At 47.2% G+C, this 19,523-nt stretch overlaps 1 protein-coding gene across 1 annotated transcript in view; it reads left to right on the plus strand.

Annotated features, from left to right (window-relative positions):
- Positions 1–2,527: 2,527 nt before the first annotated feature.
- The window catches only part of SKAP1 (src kinase associated phosphoprotein 1), a 66,284-nt gene continuing 49,288 nt past the window's right edge, over positions 2,528–19,523 (plus strand). The window contains exons 1-4 of the mRNA XM_041402355.1: positions 2,528–2,614; positions 4,027–4,132; positions 6,721–6,746; positions 11,801–11,908. Coding sequence (XP_041258289.1) covers positions 2,572–2,614; positions 4,027–4,132; positions 6,721–6,746; positions 11,801–11,908 — 283 coding nt within the window. The 5' untranslated portion in view covers positions 2,528–2,571. The remainder of the gene's footprint in view (positions 2,615–4,026; positions 4,133–6,720; positions 6,747–11,800; positions 11,909–19,523) is intronic.

Raw genomic sequence — 19,523 nt, forward strand, 5'->3', positions numbered from 1 at the left:
TGGCTTTTCCAGGCACAGCAAACCCTGGCGAGCGGCAAGAGGGGGCTCCAGGACGGATAAACCCGGGCTGAGCCCGCCCGGAACGGCTCCGGGCCTTCGGGAGCAGCGGGAATCCTCCTCGGAGCGGCTCCAACGCCACCCGAGCGGTGACAAATGGGAGGTGACAGCTCATTCTGCCCGTGTCACTCTGTCCGTCTCGCTCGCTGCCTCCGCCGCCGAGCTCGGCTTTGTGTCCCGCTCAGCAGAGCGCGGATCCAAGCGGGAAAAGCCCGGCCTAACCCAGCCCCACCCGCCCCGTTCCTCTTCCCGCAGGATTTGGGGATCCAGGCATGGATCCGCCCATGGCTTCCACCGCACCTTTTGGGGTTAAATTTATCCCAAATGGGAATTCCAGCCCCCAGGTGTGCCCAGAACATTCCACAGCTCCTCCTCGACACCTCCCTGCCAAATCCAGGCGTTTCAGGGGCTGGAATTTCCTGGGATGCGGCGGATTCCTGGCAGAGCTTCCAGGAAGGAAAGGAAAACAGAGATGGCAGAGATGGAGATCTCTGCTCCTGAGCCATCGATTTGTGCTCTCCGAGAGCTCCTGAGTGAAATTCCCGCAGGAGATTCCCTCCAGAGCACCTGGAAAAACCTGGGAAGGGGCTGGAGATGGGCTGGGATTCCTTCCTTCCTTCCTTCCTTCCTTCCTTCCTTCCTTCCTTCCTTCCTTCCTTCCTTCCTTCCTTCCTTCCTTCCTTCCCCCCTCAATATTCCCAATATTCCCAATAGGAGCAGGGCTCTGCCTCTCCCATTTTCCCCCTGACATTCCCAATATTCCTGACTGGAGCAGGGCTCTGCCTCTCCCATTTTCCCCCAGCTCCGTTTCCATGGTAACGCCCAATCCCGCATCCGTTTCCCTGGAAATTGGATTTCCAAAGGATGCCGGCAGGGCTGCGGGACCTGGGAGGATCCAGGTGGGAATTTTCTCCAGTGGGGAGGAGGTTTTGAATCCAGAATCCCCAAATTTGGGATGCTGCAGGACAAGGATGGTGCCAGACTCCCCCTTCTCTTTCCCAGCCGGTCCCAATTCCAAATTTGTGACCATTCCAAAATCCAAAAATTGAAGTGGTGAGAAAAAGGGAAGGGAGAGCAAAAAGAAGGGGGAAAAAAAAAGTAATTTCCCTGGAAATTGGGCAAATCCCTTTTCCCGAGACCCTTACTGTGATATTTTTATTTTCTGGTTTTTTTTATTTCCTGGCTCTAATTCCCAGCTCAGGTGATCCTACCTGGCCAAGGAGATTTGAGGAGCAGGAATTGGCAGGGAAAAATCCACATTTTGCCCCCAAAAAGCGTTTGAGGCCCCAAAAAGATCGGAGGGGCAGCTCCTGTGATATTTTGATTTTCCATCTCCTGCTTAGGGCCCCCGAGCTGCATTTCCTGTGCTTTGAGGCCTCAGCATCCGCTGCAAAAGTTCCATTTTGGGGCCGTTTCGGTCCTAAAACCGAGCCCGTGCAGCGGCTGAGCTGAGCCTAACAAGGCTGAAGGGGGAGGGGCGAGAGCTGAGTTTAAAATCCGAGCCAGAAACGGTTAAAACGGGCTGGGAAATGCTGGATGTGAAAGTCCCTGCTTTGGAAATGACGTGGCGGCCGCAGCTCCGAGGTTTCGGGTCCCAGATCTGGAGAATCCCCCCGTGCTCCTTCTGTCCCCAAACCAAAGTCCCAAAATCCCAAAATCCAGCAGGGAGTTTTCCAGGAAATCCATAAAATCCCCCTCTTTGAAAAAATGGGATTTATGAGGGGCTGGCCCTGCAGGTCCCAACCCAAAATGGTCCCAAAAGAACCCTGGAGCTGCTTTGGGGTTTCTTCTTTGGCTCCAGGACCCCAAATTCTGAGCCCAAAGACTCGAGATCCTTCTGGCACCTGCTCCGTGTCTGGTTTGTGCTGAGAAATGAAAAAAAATTAGAATTTTTTCCTTTATTTCTCAAAAAAGGGGGTCCCAAACCGCCCAGGAGCACCTGGAGGAGCAGCTCCGGATTTCCAGGAGTATTTCCATGTGGAAATTTCCAAATTCCCAGGAATATTTTCCATATTTCCAGGAGTATTTTCCATATTTCCATGTGGAAAACTCCAAATTTCCAGGAGCTTTTCCATCTTTTCCCCATCCCAGGCGATTATTTTCCCAACCCGAGCTCTTTTCCGTGCAGAAAATGGGAAAATTTCATCCCAGAACATCCCCATTTTTTTCCCCATGGGAATTTTTGGGTGGGAAAACCTGGAAAAATCCCAATTTTGGGGGCAGGAACAGCCCGGGGAGACTCCAGGTGAGGTCCGGGAGGAAATTCCAGCTGGGAATTCCAGGTGGAGCTCCTTGGCCGGAGCTCAGCTTTTCCCACCTGGAGTTTTTGGGATCACCCAGGACGTCTGGGGACGATCCCGGGGATCTGCTGGGGTGTAAAAGGAGGAGGAACCCAAACCCCAAAGGCTCCTCCTCCTCGGTTTTGGGGTGTCCCCGCCCTCGCGGCTTCCTCGCCGTCACCCCGCAGCGATCGCGGCCCCGGGGGAGGGGATCCCGAAGATCCCAGAGGATCCCATGGATGCCCCGATCCCACAGGAGATCCAGGGGCTCCTGGAAGGTAACGGATCCCTCCTCACCCCCTTCCTGCCCCGCGGGGGAGTCCTGCTGTGGGGCGGAGCCGGGGAGGGTTTGGGGGGACCTTTTTTGGGGTGCTTTGGGGTCTTCGGGGGTTGTGGGGCCTCCCTGGCCCTGACCACGAGGAGAATTTGGGGGGGTGGTGGGAATTCCCAGACCCTGAGGAGAATTTGGGGACTTTGGGGTCTCCCTGTCCCCAACCGCCAACATTTGGGGGTTTTGGGGCCTCCCTGACCCTGACCCCGAGGAGAATTTGGGGAGTGGTGGGGCCTCCCTGTCCCTGACCCCAAAAATGTGGGGGCTGTGGACCCCAGACTTGGTGCTGAGGAAGCAGCTGGGATCACTTTTGGTGGTTTTTGGGGTTTCAGCTCTCATTTCCTGCCGCGGCAGCGCTGAGCTCATCCCTCTGCCTCCAAAACCCCCCAAAACCTCATTTGTCCCCTCCAAAACACCCCAAAACCTCATCCGTCCCCTCCAAATCCCCCCAAAACTTCATCTGTCCCCTCCAAAACACCCCAAACCTCATCCCTCTGCCTCCAAAACCCCAAATCTTCATCCGTCCCCTCCAAAACCCCCCAAAACCTCATCCCTCCCATGTATCCCTGATTTTCCTGACCCTTCCCAGATTTCCTGACCCTTCCCAGGCCCAGGTTTCTTTCCCAGGCCTAGACTTCCTAAACCCTTTCCCAGATCCAGGTTTCCTAAACCCCTTCCCAGATTTCCTGACCCGTCCCAGCTTTCTCCAACCCCTTTCCCATTCCCACGTTTCCTGCCCCTTCCCACGGCAGCTTTCCCTCTCCAAGGGATTTTCCCTTTCCCATTCCCACATTTCCTGAACCCTTTCCCATTCCCAGATTTCCTAGCCCCTTCCCATGGCCGCTTTCCCTCTCCAAGGCCGCGTATCCCTGATTTTCCCTTTCCCATTCCCAGATTCCCTGATTTTCCCTTTCCCATATTTCCTGAACCCTTTCCCCTTCCCAGATTTCCTCGCCCCTTCCCACACCCACTTTCCCTCTCCAAGGCCGCGTATCCCTGATTTTCCCTTTCCCATTCCCAGATTCCCTGATTTTCCCTTTCCCCTTCCCAGATTCCCTGATTTTCCCTTTCCCCTTCCCAGATTCCCTGATTTTCCCTTTCCCCTTCCCAGCTTCCCTGATTTTCCCTTTCCCATTCCCAGATTCCCTGATTTTCCCTTTCCCCTTCCCAGATTCCCTGATTTTCCCTTTCTCCTTCCAAGCTTCCCTGACTTTCCCTTTCCCCTTCCCAGATTCCCTGATGTTCTCTTTCCCCTTCCCAGATTCCCTGATTTTCCCTTTCCCCTTCCCAGATTCCCTGATTTTCCCTTTCCCCTTCCCAGATTCCCTGATTTTCCCTTTCCCATTCCCCGTTTTGCAGAGGCCGAGGATTTCCTAAGCCGGGCTTTGCGGGAGGAGCCGCTCAGCGCGCGGGCGCGGGCGCGGCGCGACGCCATCCTCCGCTCCTTCCAGCGCCTCGGAGCCAGGTGGGTTCTCCCGCCTTTCCCGCTCCAAACCTCCGGAATTCCGGCACGTTCTGGGCACTCCTCCTTCTGCAGGAATTCCCCCGTGGGTTGGGATTTGGTGGATATTCCAGACTCAGGATAATGGGGGAATTCTGAGGAAATGTCGTTGTTTTGTGGTTGGATTTTCTCTGGTTTAGGATGGGGATTTTCCCCCTCTTTTTTAAGGAAGGAGTTCTGGGATATTCCTTATTTATTCCCTATTTTCAGATGAGGATTCTCCTCTTTTTTTAAGGAAGGAGTTCTGGGATATTCCTTATTTATTCCCTATTTTCAGATGAGGATTCTCCTCCTTTTTTAAGGAAGGAATTCTGGGATATTCCGCATTAATTCCCTAATTTCAGGATGGGGACTTTCCTCCCCTTTTTTAGGGAAAAAATTCTCGGATATTCCTGCTTCATTCCGGATGGAGATTCTCTCCCCTCTTTTTCTTTTAAGGAAGGAATTTCTCATATTAACCCAAATTAAATTAATCCCATTTTCACCTCCTTTTATCCCCGAGCTCGCTCCCACCACTAATTCCGTTTGGAGCCTTCTGGGTTGTTCCTTTCCGGAATTTTCCAGCCTTTCCCAGCCCGGCTGATGGAATTATCCCAATTTTCCCATCCATTTCCTCCTGGATCCATCATTAACCTGAAATCTGAGAGCCTCAAGTGAGCTGAAAAATGAATTTAAATCCATTTCTCCCCTAATGGGGAATTCCCAATCCCATTTTCTTGGCTCCCATTTTTTTTTTCCTATTGGAAATCTCGTCCAGCATCGATTTTTTAAAAAATATTTCTTTTCCCGGGCATTAAAATCCTGGCTCCAAAGATTCTTCTCCACCCCTTCCCTTGAGAGTATTTAATTAATTAATGAGGAAAACCTGGGAATTTGATTGGAAGCTACCTGGATTTTATGGATCCGGCTCAGAGGGTTTGGATTTTGGGATTTTCCAGCTGCTCAAATCCCCTTGAACCCAAATTTGCCCAAATTTTTGCATTTTTTGGGTGTTGCAGGCCCAAGAATCCAAGAATATATTGGAAAAACAGGATTTGGGATGAAGTTTTCTGCAGGAAGGGGTGGGGGAAACACCAAATTTAGGGGAAAATATTGGGAAAAGGGCAAAATTCTGTGGGGGAACTTCCTGGAAATCCAAGGGCTCCCAAAATCCACAATTTATGGGACTTATCCAAGATTTCTGTTGGCAGAGGCAGAAATGAGCTCATGACTCTTCCACATTCCCAAAAAAATTCTCCTCCCCTTATTCCTAACTCCATTTTATCCCAAAATTTTCCTTCCCAGAGTAAAAACGATCCAACCATGGAATTAAAACCAAATCCTTGAGCCGAAATCAGATTTTTTTTGCTGGTTTTTTATCCTAAAGAATGAAAAAAAAAAAGCAGGAAAATCCAAGACTTTTTTTGCGTTTTCCATCTGCCTCCCCGGAGCTGCTCCGGGAGGGAACGGAACTCAATTTTCCCATTTTTTTTTAGGCCATTTCCTGGGATTAAAAATGACAGAGGTCGGGAACAAAGCCCCGGTGCTTTCACTGAGCGGGAATTGCGAGTGACAGAAAATCATTCAGGAAATGTTGGCGCTAAAACGTGGCCGGGAAAAGCGCCTGAGGCAAAAATTCCCTGAAAAAAAAGGGAAAAAAAAGGGATTTTTGCTGCTCTTCTTTGTCCAGGAGACAGAAATACCCTGAATTTTTGGAAAGTTGGATTTTTTGGAATTGAGGTATCTCTTAGAGATGATGTTTTTCTGCTAAATAATGGATAATTGGGATTTTCCATGGAAATGTTGGAATTTAAAGATAAAATATGGGAAAAAAGCTGGAGCTGCTTTTCCGTTTGCCTTCATGTGGGGCTGGATTTTGAGGATTTTGGGATAAAATGGAGCAGCCACAGGATGGAGAAAAAATTCCTTGTGGAATTGGGGAACCAACCCCAAAAGCATCCCGAAAAAATCCCAATTTTTCCTCCAAAAGGCTCTTCCCACCCAATATTCTGGGAAATTTTCTCCCTGCGACCAGAGCTCATCTTGGAATGGGCACTTTGTGCTTTATTCCCAACCCTTGGTGGGATTCCCAAATTTCCTGGTGCCATTCCTGGATTAAAATGATTCCCAAGATTTTCCTGAAGTGGGAGAGAGGAACAAATCCTGATTTTTTTATATTAAACCTTTTTTTTTGTTTTGTTTTTGTGGGGGGAATGGGCAGAGCGTGGATCACCCTCCACTTCCATGAGCACAGCAAAAACTCCTGGAATATTTTGGGGTTGGAAGTGGTGACTTTTAAAGGATTTGAGGGGAAAAAGGTGGCAGGAATTTTTGTGTTTGGAGAAGGATCTGTTCCAAGGGATGGAAATCCATGGAATTAGAGTTGGGAAAGGCTTAAATCCCATCCATTCCCAGTTCTTCAGGGCTGGCCCATCAGAATTCCTCCTGGAATTCCTCGTGTTTCCCATTCCCCATTTTCCCAGATTCTCCCACCCATCCCTCATTCTTCAGGCTGGAATAATCCTGGAGGAAAATCTGGGATTTTATGGCTCTTTTTCCATTTGGTTTTTCAGGTACCACCTGGAATTCCCATCCCGAGGTGAGTCCAGCTGGGAAGGGTTGGAGCGGGGGATGTTCCGTGCGCCAAATTCCCAGGAAAAAGAGTCCTTATGGATGTGGGGGGCAGGTCTTGGGGTGGGAAAATTCCTCACCAGGAATCTCATCCCAGAGAACAAATCCCACAATTTCTGGGGCTCTGGCGTCGATTCCCAGGCTGAGAAGTTTTCCAGAAACTCCAGGAATTTAGGAATGTTTGGGAAGCTTGGAAAGGGCAGCGTATTCCCATGGAGAACTGATTGGGAGAAAAGATTCTGTGGGATCCCTCAATTTCCCTGAGCTTGGAGTGGAAGCAGAGTCCAGGATCAGGATGGGAATTTTCCGGGAATGACCATTCCTTGTTAAAAATTTGGGAAATTTTGGCTTTGCTCCTCAATTCCTCCATTGTGGGAGTGAGGATTTGAACTTCCCAGGATTCCTGAGGGTCAGCAGGAGGGAATTCTGGATCTCTGGGACAATCGGTGGGTGTGGGACCTCTCAGAGCTGAGCTGGAGCTCCTTTGGCTCTGCTGGATCCAGGGATGGAATTCCCGATTCAGAGCCTTGGGAGCAGCTCAGGGATTGGTGGATTTGTGGTTTTTCCTTAAAAAATACTTGGGATCCATGGGGATCTCCCGGAGTTACACCAAGGTGGGAGCTACTGGAATAAAATCCCTTCCTGGCATTCCAGCTCCACCAATCCTGTATTCCAGGAATAAAATCCCTTCCTGGCATTCCAACTCCTCCAATTCTGTATTCCAGGAATTAAACCGATTCCCAGCATTCCAACTCCTCCAATCCTTTACTCCAGGAATTAAACCCATTCCCAGCATTCCAATTCCTCTGATCCTTTATTCCAGGAATAAATCCCTTCCCGGCATTCCAGCTCCTCCGATCCCTCTTTTCCCCAGGAACAAATTCCAGCGGTTCCCTGCCCGCTCAGGGCTCGCTTCCAGCCCCTCCTGGAAAGGCCAGGAACGCAGCAGCCTCGCAATTCCCACCGGGAACGGCGTTTCCCCGTTTCAATCAGAGCCTCGGAGCTTTAATTGCTTCCCAAGCATTGTTTCCCCATGAATCCAGCATCTGGCACCCTTTGGAAAAGACCAACGGACAGCTGGGCGGAAAATTAACAAAAAAATAGGAGGGAGGGAAGATCCGAGCTCATCAAAGGCTCCAAATGAGGGTTTTAAACCAGGAAGGTTCATGGAATTTCAAGGATGGAGGAGGAGGGAGCCTTTTGTTCCTTGGAATATTCTTTTGATGGAGTCGGGAGCTGAAGGAAAAGTAGGAAAATCGGGATATGGAAGAGGAGTGCCCAGCTCGCTTCCAATTCCTGCTGCATCCACTGGGAATTTTAGGGGGAATGAGTCCTTGGAGTGCTCAGGGAACACCTGGCCAGGTATCCCAAGGGAAATTGGGAAAATGGGAAAACCACGGTCTCATTTTCCAACTCTGAGGGTCTGCGAGGAGAGGTTCCCTGAGCTCCTGAGAGACAAAAAAAATCAGGGAGTCAGGGAATGGTTTGGGTTGGAAGGAGCTTTTGGAAAGCAACGACTTTCCCCTTTATTTTGTAAAAAAAACACCAAACCCAAGTAGATGAATAAACCCAGATTTATTTGCACGGAGCTGATGACGACGCTTTTATTTTTCCGTCCAAAATTCATCCCAAATGGCTTTCCCTGAACTGCTGATCAGCAGAATTCCTTAAAATATTCATAAATAGTCAAAACATTGAGGAGAGGGAGGAAGGCTCTTCCATTTTTATGAAATTTGAGAAAATTGAGGCTCAAAAAATGTGCGTCGGCAGGGGTTGGACCCAGAACTCCTGCTTGTCCCAGCTCCGTGCCTTAACCCCAGAAAATTCTGACTTCCTTCAGGAATAATCAAAAGAAGTGGGATGAATTGTGATTTAAAAACTGGGAGCTTTGTTAATTAAAATGATTCATTAACAAAGAGAAAATTGGAGTAGGCCCTTAGGCCTCAGTAGGCCTCAGTAGGCCTCACCTCATCGTAGGCCCAGTTTAGGCGATATTTTATCAATTTTTGGTCTCATTTTTTGGTGTGACTTTTTTGGGATAATTTTGTGGGATCATTTGATTCCCTTTTATCCATTTTCTGATCCTTTTTTTTCACTCTGCCTCAGAATAAAACTCCATCCTGCTGGAGTCGTGGCGGAGCCGCCACCACGTCCATCCCCTTCCTCTCCCTTCGGGAGCAACATCCCAAAAAAAACCCAAAAAAACCCCAAAAAAACCCCAAACCCAGACCTTTGCAACCCTTTTTTCATCTAAAACCCCAAATCCACAGAGCTGCAGCTGCCTGGGAGCCGGAACTTCGCGTTTCCCCAACCCTCTCCCCGCCAGCGCCTTTTTGCTCCATGTAGTTATGACAAGGCCAAGTAGCAAATCATTAAAACAACAAAAAAACCCCAAAATTCCTTTTTTTGCTGCAAAGATTCCCTTTGAAGCCGATCCGGAGTGTCCGGGAATTAATGGAGTGCTGGGTGATTTTAGGAAGTTTTATTTATAAAAAACCCTTTTTGGCTCATGCCGGGAGGCTCCGGCTTTGCTGAGCTGGGCTCAGGCTCCCAAACCCGGCTTAGATTTATGAAGTGTTTGGGGAAAAGCAGGAAAAAACCTTTGGGATTGACGAGATTTGGAAGGCGTTGTTCAAATCTCCGGCCCTGGAATTCCTCTGTTTATAAACACCGAAACTCCGGCTCGGGAGATGTCAAAACACGGGGGAGATGGAAAGAAATAAAAATAATTTTTACAATTTTATGTATTAGATATATTCTATAGTCTATATATAAAAATATATTTTAAATTATATAAAAATATATAATGTATTTTATGCATAATAAATTTTTTCCGTGCCTGGGGGAGGGGATGGCAGTGAAATTCCAGCGGCGCATTCCCGGCTGCTGCTGCCTTGCAGCCCGACCTGCTGGGCGCTGGCAATCACTGCAAGCTCCAGCAGCTCCAGCCCAAAAAAAATCCAGGAAAAGCCTCAATCCCAAGGAGTTTTCCATTTTCTCGGCATTTTTAGGGCGCCGGGAATTCGCTTTATTACGTGTAATTAATAAAACAAAAAACCAAATAAAACCTAAAAAAAAAAAAAAGAAAAAAAGAAAGAAAATCTGCTTGCAGCAGATTCCATGTCCAGCAGCTCGGCGTGGAAATTTGGAAAATTTGGGAAATCGGCTCCTTATGGATAAGGGGAGGAATTTCTGGGATTTCTGGGTGAGATCGCATCCCGAAAAAAAAATGATGGTGGAACAATTTGGGTTTATATGGAATTCTGCTTGGAGCAGATTCCATGTCCAGCAGCTCGGGGTGGAAATTTGGAAAATTTGGGAAATCGGCTCCTTATGGATATGGGGAAGAATTTTTGGGATTTCTGGGTGAGATCGCATCCTGAAAAAAAAATGATGGTGGAACAATTTGGGTTTATATGGAATTTTTTGGGGGATGATTGTGGTGGGGTAAGCTGGGGATGGATGGAATGGAAAAACAGGGTTTAAAGGCAAAAAATTAGGATTTTAAGGTAAAAAATTTGGATTTTGAGGTAAAAAAAATAGGGATTTCACTTCCGCTCCTCATAAAATCCCACCTGGAGCTCTCCTGGCATTGATTTTCCTGGGATTTAAGAGATGTTTAATGAAGCTCTGGGTACCTGATCAAGCCAAGGAAATTTAATTGCAATTCCCATAAAAAGCTGCGGGAAATGAAGGGTTTTTCCTGTCATCCATGGAAATTGTTTGTTTTTTCCTGGGATTCATTAATTCCCTTTTTTTATCCCTCCGTGGGAAGCAGCAAATCAGAATTTTTTAATGGAAAAAGTGGATTAAAAGCATGAGAAATCCTCAGGATGCAAATCCAAATGGAAAAATGATGGGATTGGCTTTTTACGGAGCAGGGGCTGTGGGATTTTGGGTGGCTCCTGAAGGAATATTTTGGAATATTGCAGAATATTCCGGAATATTCTCGGCGTTAAGGAAAACGAAGCAGCTCCATTTCCATGGATTTGAGCAGAGCTTGGAACCACCCCTAAAGATGGGAATTATTGATGCTGGATCATTTTTGTTTTTACGATTCCCATTTTTTCCCTAAAAATGGGAATTATTGATGCTGGATCGTTTTATCGTCCCACTTTTTTGTTTTTACGATTCCCATTTTTTCCCTAAAAATGGGAATTATTGCTTTAGGATCATTTTGTAGCCCAGCTTGGTTTGGAAAACGCCGGAGGAACAGCCGGAAATTCCTTTTTGGGGCTGTTTGGAGGGCGCTGAGTGAGGAGCAGCTGCCCCCGCTCCCTTATCGGCCCCGGCCCCGCGCGCGTGGTCCAGAACAAACATTGAATTAAAAACCTTTTAATGTTGGATTTAAAACCTTTTAATAGCGAATTAGAAATCTTTTATCGCCGCTGGGTTTTCGTGAAAAGCCATCTCAGCACCTGGCACTGAGCGGCCTCTCCAGAAAATCCAAGAGCAGCAGGAAAATTCCCTGGAAAATTCAATATAAGGTTAATTTCAGGAGTGGAAAGATCCTTTCCACACCCTGATGGGGTAATTTGTTTGTAGGAAATCCATGGTTTTGTCCTTTTTCCCTTATAATTTGTGCAGACAATTAATGTTTTTATCCTTTTCCCCGCACATTTGTGTAGGGAATCCATGTTTTTATCCTTTTCCCTGTAAATTTATGTAGGAAATTAATGGGTTTATCCTTTTTCCCTCTCCTGAAGGATTTCCAAGCTCTTCTTCCCTAAAATCCTGGGAAATCCCCCGTTTTAGCGTAAATCTTTATTTTACAAGTGGATTTATGAGAAGGTCACAACCTGAGGACAGGGCCAAGAATTTGGATTTGCCTCTGGAATTTTGGCATGGGAAGGTTTTTCCAGCAGGAATTCCCTGCCTTGACCCTAAAACCCCTGAAATCCCACAAAAATCAGTTTGGATTTTGGAGGGAACCAGGAGGAAACTGGGATATTTGGGGTTAGGAATTCCTAAATTCCCAAAAATTTTCCCAAAATTCAACCTCTCCTCATCACCCCCATCCAGGAGGGGACGAGCATGATGGACATGACGGCTCCGAGGAAAATCCCAGCTGGAATTTTGGCCCTTCCCGGATTTCTCCGGCCTCGTTCCCGACAGAATTCCAGGATGAGGGTGAGTCCTGATTTTTTGGGAATTCTGTTGTGGAAAATTTCTTGGAATTCTGCAATGTCGCTGAAGTGTCTTGGAATTGTTGGGATTTTATCTTCTGGAGAAGATCAAAGATAAACCCGGAATCCTTTGGTTTTCCATCCATCCCATAATTCAGGAGGAGATTTTGGGGTTTTTTAGCACCTCATCCATTCCCACGAAATGTGAAAATTCTGGATAATATTCCTGAAATTCCAGCTATTCCTCGCTTACCTTGCTGCTGTTTTCTTTGGGATTGATCATGTGGCTTTTCCCAACTTCCCGAATTCCCAAATTTATTAAATCCTGCTTTTCACTGGAGCAGGTTGGATTTGGGACGGTGCTCTCCCAAAAACCCCTGGAATTTGGGAGCTGGAGGAGTTTGGATTGGGGAAAATCCCCTGGGACAGGATTTTCCTGGCTTGGATTCCTCCTGAGAATCAATCCCTTGGGATATTGATCGATCCCTTGGGATATTGATCAATCCCTTGGGATGTCAATCAATCCCTTTGGATACTGATTTATCCTATTGGTTATTGATCCATCCCTTTGGATATTCCTCTGTTTCCTTTGGATATTGATATCAATATCCTTGTGGATATTGATCAACCCCTTTGGATATTGATATATCCCTTTGCATATTGATTTATTACTTGGGATATTGATCGATCCCTTTGGATATCCCTCTGTTTCCTTTCAATATTGATTAATCCCGTTGGATATGGTTTTATCCCTTGGGATATTGATCAACGCCCCTTGGGATATTGATTTATCCCTTTGGATATTCCTTTATTCCCGTTGCTCAGTGGAGATTTGGATGTGTCTGTGTTTATTGGGGGATTTTTGGGGCTCTCCGTGGATATTGGGGTGTGCCCGGAGGTGTCACTGGATCTCGGGGGGTGTCCATGTGTCTCGGGAGACATTTTGGGGTACCAGTGGATTTTTGGGGCTGTCAGGGAATATTTGGGGTGTCCGTGTGTCTGGGGGGTCCTTCTGTGTCTGTCAGGGGCTCTTTGGGGTTATTTGCATGATTTGGGGCTATTTGCGTGATTTGGGGTTACCTGCCCGTGGCTGTCGGGGTCTGTTCAGGTGGATTTGGGATTTTTTGGATCCATCGGTGTCTATTTGGTGCATTTGGGGCTATTTTGGTGCGCTTGGGATCTATTTGGTGTTATTTTTGTGGTTTTAGGGTCTGTTTGGGGTTATTTTGGTGTTTTTAGGGTCTAATTCGGGTTATTTCGGTGTATTTAGGATCCGTGTGGGGTTATTTGGTGTATTTAGGGTTTATTTGGTGGTTTTAGGGTCTGTTTGGGGTTATTTGGTGGGTTTGGGTTTATTGGGGGGGTCCCGCGGTCTCCCCGGGCGCGGTGGTGGCTCCGGAATTCTGCAGCGCCCCCGTGTGGGGCCGGCCGGGAGCGCGCGGGGTCGGGAGCGCGCCCGGGAGAGCGTGCTGGGATCGGGCCTTGGGAATGGGAACGGGCCTTGGGAACGGGAATGGGGACGGGCCTTGGGAATGGGAACGGGCCTTGGGAACGGGAATGGGCCACGCGCGCTGGGATCGGGCCTTGGGAACGGGAAAGGGATCGGGCCTTGGGAATGGGAACTGGCCTTGGGAACGGCAACGGGCTTTGGGAATGGGATTGGGCCTTGGGAACGGGAATGGGCCTTGGGAATGGGATCGGGCTTTGGGATCAGGCCTTGGGAACGGGAACAGGCCTTGGGAATGGGATTGGGCCTTGGGAACGGGCCTTGGGAATGGGAATGGACCTTGGGAATGGGAACAGACATTGGGAACGGCAACGGGCTTTGGGAACGGGAATGGGCCTTGGGAACGGGATTGGTCTTTGGGAACAGGCCTTGGGAATGGGAACGGGCCTTGGGAACGGGCCTTGGGAACAGGCCTTGGGATGGGAATGGGCCTTGGGATCGCGATCGGTCTTTGGGAACAGGCCTTGGGAACGGGATCGGGACTTGGGAACAGGAACAGGCTTTGGGATCGGGCCTTGGGAACGGGATTGGGCCTTGGGAATGGGAACAGGCCTTGGGAATGGGGTCTGGGAACACTCCTGGCCAGGATCACGCCGCTTCGTCCTCTCATTTTATCCCCAAACCCCATCAAAGAACCCAAACCCAGTCCCCAAATCCTCCCTCAAACCCCAAATCCTCCAAAAACACATCCCAAACCAATCCCATCCCACAAACACATCCCAAATAAACCCGTCCCACCCCAGAGACATGTCCCATCCATCGGGACTGATTTGGGCTCAGAATTGATGATTTGGGGTGAGGATTAATGATTTGGGGTCGGGATTGATGATTTGGGGTCGGGATTGATTGGGGGTCGGGATCGATTTGGGGTCAGGTTTTCCCCCTCACTGTGGCACCTTCCCAGCCAGGAACCTGCTGGGTTTGGGCAATTTTTTGGGATTTTCCCTCCTTTTCCTGTCCTGGATAATCCCAAAGAACCTTCAGCTGCCCCAAGAGGTGCGGGAAGGAAGGACTGAGCTGGATTTAGGGAATTTTGTCCTTTGGATCCCGTTTATCCATTGGATGCTGCTGTGGGGTCTGGGTGGTTTGACTCAGAAACCCCAGAACGGTTTGGGGTGGGAAAAACCCTAAAAATCCCCCAATTCCAACCCCGTGCCATGGACAGGGATATCTCCCACCGGAGACAACCATCCCAAATCCCCCAAACACCTCCTGATTAATTAATTAATCATTAATTCATTCATTCATTAATCAGTTGAAGGGAGCTGCTCCGGCCTTGCCCCGCAGAGGATCAAAGCCATAAAATCCCAAAAAAATCCTCTGGAATTTGGGGGAGAAACGGGAAGTTTATTTTAACTGGGAACTGATGGCTTTTGGGATTATTCCAGCCCTGATTTTGGGGCCGGGAGGCACCGGAAGCCAGGGAGGAGCAAATTTAGGGCAGGGGAAGTCCCGGTGCTCTCTGAACTCCTTCCAAAACCGGGGAAGAGCTGCGGAATTCCCGATAAACACCTGATGCATGGGGTGTGCGGGAAGGGCGCGATGGGAGAGGGCTGGAGCGGCCACGGGGCCGGTGGCAGCCTTAAAAACCCTTGAAACCCTTCCAAACCCTCAGAAATATCCTTGGAAATGGTTGAAAACTCCCTAAAACACTTCAAAATGGTTCAAAACTCTCTAAAACCCTTCAAAAACCTTAAAAACCCTTTAAAATGGTTCAAAACTCACTAAAACCCTTCAAAAACCTTAAAAACTCTTTAAAATAGTTCAAAACTCTCTAAAACCCTTTAAACCCTACTAAAACCCTTCAAAAATCTTTAAAACCCTTTAAAATGGTTCAAAACTCTCTAAAACCCTTCAAAAATCTTTAAAACCCTTTAAAATGGTTCAAAACTCTCTAAAACCCTTCAAAAATCTTTAAAACCCTTTAAAATGGTTCAAAACTCTCTAAAACCCTTCAAAAATCTTTAAAACCCTTTAAAATGGTTCAAAACTCTCTAAAACCCTTCAAAAATCTTTAAAACCCTTTAAAATGGTTCAAAACTCTCTAAAACCCTTCAAAAATCTTTAAAACCCTTTAAAATGGTTCAAAACTCTCTAAAACCCTTCAAAAATCTTTAAAACCCTTTAAAATGGTTCAAAACTCTCTAAAACCCTTCAAAAACCTTAAAAACCCTTTAAAATATTTCAAAACCCTCTAAAACCCTTCAAAAACCTTTAAAACTCTTTAAAATCCTTTAAGATATTTCAAAACTCTCTAAAACCCTTTAAACCCTTCCAATCCCTCAAAAATATCCTTTAAAATATTTCAAAACTCTCTAAAACCCTTCAAAAATCCTAAAAACCCTTTAAAATCCTTTAAAATAGTCCAAAACTCTCTAAAACCCTTTAAACCCTTCTAAACCGTCAAAAATATCCTTTAAAATAGTTCCAAACTCTCTAAAATCCTTCCAAAACCTTCAAAATCCTTTAAAATCTTTAAAAATCCTTCCAAACCCTTTAAAATATTTCAAAACAAATCCCATTTTCCCCCTCCCCAATAAAACAAATCCCATTTTTTCCTCCCCAATAAAACAAATCCCATTTCCCCCCTCCCCAATAAAACAAATCCCATTTTCCCCCTCCCCAGTAAAACAAATCCCATTTTCCCCCTCCCCAATAAAACAAATCCCATTTTCTCCTCCCCAATAAAACAAATCCCATTTTTTCCTCCATCCCGTATAAAACAAATCCCATTTTTATTTTCCACCCCTACCAACCAAATCCCATTTTTCCTCTTTTTCCTTTCCCCTCGGCTCTCCCCTGCCCTTATCCCCCCGATATTTGCATTCCCACCTCATTTAGTCTCGGGATTAATGAGCTGTTTACCCGGCTTAGATAAAACGGGGCCTAAACCCCGGCCTAACCCCAAACCCCCATTTATCACCCTGGCCTTTGTCTGGGGCCACTTTGGGGGAATTCCTCGGCAATTTTTGTCCCTCCCCAGGAAAATCCCAGGATTTTCCTGGCCCTGGGGTGGATTTGTTCATTCTTAATTAATTTTTAAAAATTTTTTAAGCTCTGTTTAATTTTTTTTTGAGTTTTTTTGCCTCAAAGCTTCGCCCCTTCCTGAGTTTCTGCCCCAGGGAAATCGAGGATTTGGTCAAATTTGGGAATTTCTTAGGATGGCAATTCCTGAAAAATTCCATTTGGTTTGAGGGGAAAAATTCCCTCATCCCACCCAACCTGGGAAAATCTTGGGAAAAAACCTCAAAAAATGGAAGATTTTTATTTGGTTTTTGGATTAGAGTTGGGATAAATGGATCAAAACCCCGATCAGCCCCAATCCCTGACCCCGACCCCGACCCTGGGAACAGCAGCCAAGGCCAGAAAAAAAAAAATCCCTGGGATGGGATCAGGGCTGGGTCAAGTTTAGGATCGGATTTTCCTTCCCATCCCCCTTTTCCTTCCCGACCCTTTTCCTGCTTTTCCCTTCCACCGTCCCTTAAAAAGCAGCCACAAAAATCCCTTTAAAAATCCCATTTAAAATCCCATTTAAAATCCCCCCTGGGAACAGCAGCCAAGGCCAGAAAAAAAAAAATCCCTGGGATGGGATCAGGGCTGGGTCAAGTTTAGGATCGGATTTTCCTTCCCATCCCCCTTTTCCTTCCCGACCCTTTTCCTGCTTTTCCCTTCCACCATCCCTTAAAAAGCAGCCGCAAAAATCCCATTTAAAATCCCATTTAAAATCCCTTTTAAAATCCCATTTAAAATCCCATTTAAAATCCCGTTTTCCAGAGAACTTTGGGCATCTTTTATTTTAAAATATTTTTTATATAATATCCCAGATTTTCTGCTTTTCCCTTCCATCATCCCTTAAAGACAGCCACAAAAATCCCATTTTCCAGGGAATTTTGGACATTTTTTTTTTTTTAATGTATTTTATATAATACCTCATATTTTCTGCTTTTCTCCTCCAACATCCCTTAAAAACAGCCACAAAAATCCCATTTTCCAGGGAATTTTGGGCATCTTTTTATTTTTTTTCAATGTATTTTATATAATACCTCATATTTTCTGCTTTTCTCCTCCAGCATCCCTTAAAAAGCAGCCACAAAATCCCCTTTTCCAGGGAATTTTGGGCACCGTTTCTTTTTAAATATTTTAAAATAATATCCCAGATTTTCTGCTTTTCCCCTTTACCATCCCTTCATCCAAGGAATTTTGGTTCTCATTTTTTTCTTAAATAATATCCCAGATTTTCTGCTTTTCCCTTCTATCTGCCCTTCTTCCAGGGAAATTTGAATCCCCTTTAAAAAAAAAAAAATTCTAAATAATGTCCCAGATTTTCTGCTTTTCCCCTCTACCATCCCTTCTTCCAAGGAATTTTAGTTCTCATTTTTTCTTAAATAACATCCCAGATTTTCTGCTTTTCCCCTCCACCATCCCTTAAAAAACAGCCACACAATCCCATTTTCCTGGGCATTTTGGAAAATTTTTCCCCATTTTTTAAAAAATTTTAATATTTTATGTTATATTATTTTATAATATGCCATTTTCTTGCTTTTCCCTTCCACCATCCCACAAAAAAAAAAGAGAAATTTTTGGCCGTAAACCCCAAATTTGCTGCGTTGCCTCATCCCACCCCCGCCGTGCCGCGATTCCCGTTATCCCTTCGGAATATTCCGGACTTTCTTCAAGGGCTCCAGGAGCCACCTCGTGGCCACCTCGTGGCAGCTTCCGCCGAGGTGGGACCTCAAGGAGAGCTTGGGAAGGGTTGAAAATCCAGGCTGGGTTGGAAATGGGACCCATCCGTCACCAGAATCCCGGGAAAAGCGTTGCGGGAATCGATCGCCACGCTGGAAAAGTTCATTATCCTCCCTAATTCACGCCCGATCAGGAAACGCCAAAGGGGGGGAAAAAAAAAAATAAATCCAAAATTCCAGAGGGAGGGCGAGGAATTAAAAACGAGCTTTTAAAAAGTGGGCAGAACAACAGAAGGGATTTTCGGGCGGGATTAATGGAAATTATTAATAAATATTAACGGCAGCCCGCCCCCCAGCCCCCCGCTCCCCGCGGACATCTGTTTGCGTCCATTGGGTGTCGCATCCCGGCGGGGCTCAATGGGATTTATCTGGATTTTCTATGCATGGCTTGCTGGGAATGGAAATAAATCGGGAAGCGGCCGCGCCGGGGCCGTATTGGTTTTTCCTGGGATGCCTGAACTTTTCACCCCGGGGGTCGGAGCGGTCGCGCGCTGACCCCGCTGCCCCCGGCTGGTGCGGCCGCGGCTCCGAGGGGGTCACCTTGCAGCCATGGCAACCGCGGCCCATGGATCATCCAAGGATCAGCCAAGGATCGTCCCCGGCCGCGGGGTTTGAGGGTTTTTCCAGCTGGGAAGGGTTTCTTTGGGGTGTTGGGGGGTTGTTCCCACAGGGAGGTTTGGGTGGTTTGGGGTGGTGGTTCGGAGGGTGGCGAGGGATGGGGGAAAGGGGTGGGGAGGGAGAAGAGGGATGGGGAAAAGAGGGAATGGGAAAAGGAAAAGAGGGGTGGGGAAGGAAAAGAGGGATGGGAAAAGAAGGATTTGGAAAAGAGGGATGGGGAAAAGAGGGAATGGGAAAAGGAAAAGAGGGATGGGGAAGGAAAAGAGGGATGGAAAAAGGATTTGGAAAAGAGGGATGGGGAAGGAAAAGAGGGATGGGGAAGGCAAAGCACTCCCAGTTCTGGATTCGTATCCTTGCTCTTCGTCGTGCCTCAGTTTCCCCATCATCCCTCCTCCATTGGAGCAGATTCCTTGGGGTTTAATTGGGAACATTCCTGGTTTCTTGGCTGGGATTTTGGATATGAAGCACTGGGGGCTGTTCCTGCTGTTCCTGTCCCTAAGCAAGGCGAAATTCCTAAAAATTGGAGCTGGAATCCAGCTCCGGGCAGACCCTGATGGGCTGGTGGGCTCCGAAGTGGGAGATTTGGTGGTTGGGAATTCTGGATCCTGGGGGATTTCAAAGCCTGGCATCCAGCTGGTGTTTTTTGTGCCTGGGAAGGGATTCATTCCCACCCTGAGATTCCACAGGGGAAGCTGGAGGTTTGGGATGAACTTGGGTGAGGAATCTCAGCCTCAGAGCCCAGGGGAGGTCTG

Source organism: Onychostruthus taczanowskii, unplaced genomic scaffold (genome assembly GCF_017590055.1).
Source record: "Onychostruthus taczanowskii isolate IOZ18803 unplaced genomic scaffold, ASM1759005v1 scaffold197, whole genome shotgun sequence".
Lineage (NCBI taxonomy): Eukaryota > Metazoa > Chordata > Aves > Passeriformes > Passeridae > Onychostruthus > Onychostruthus taczanowskii.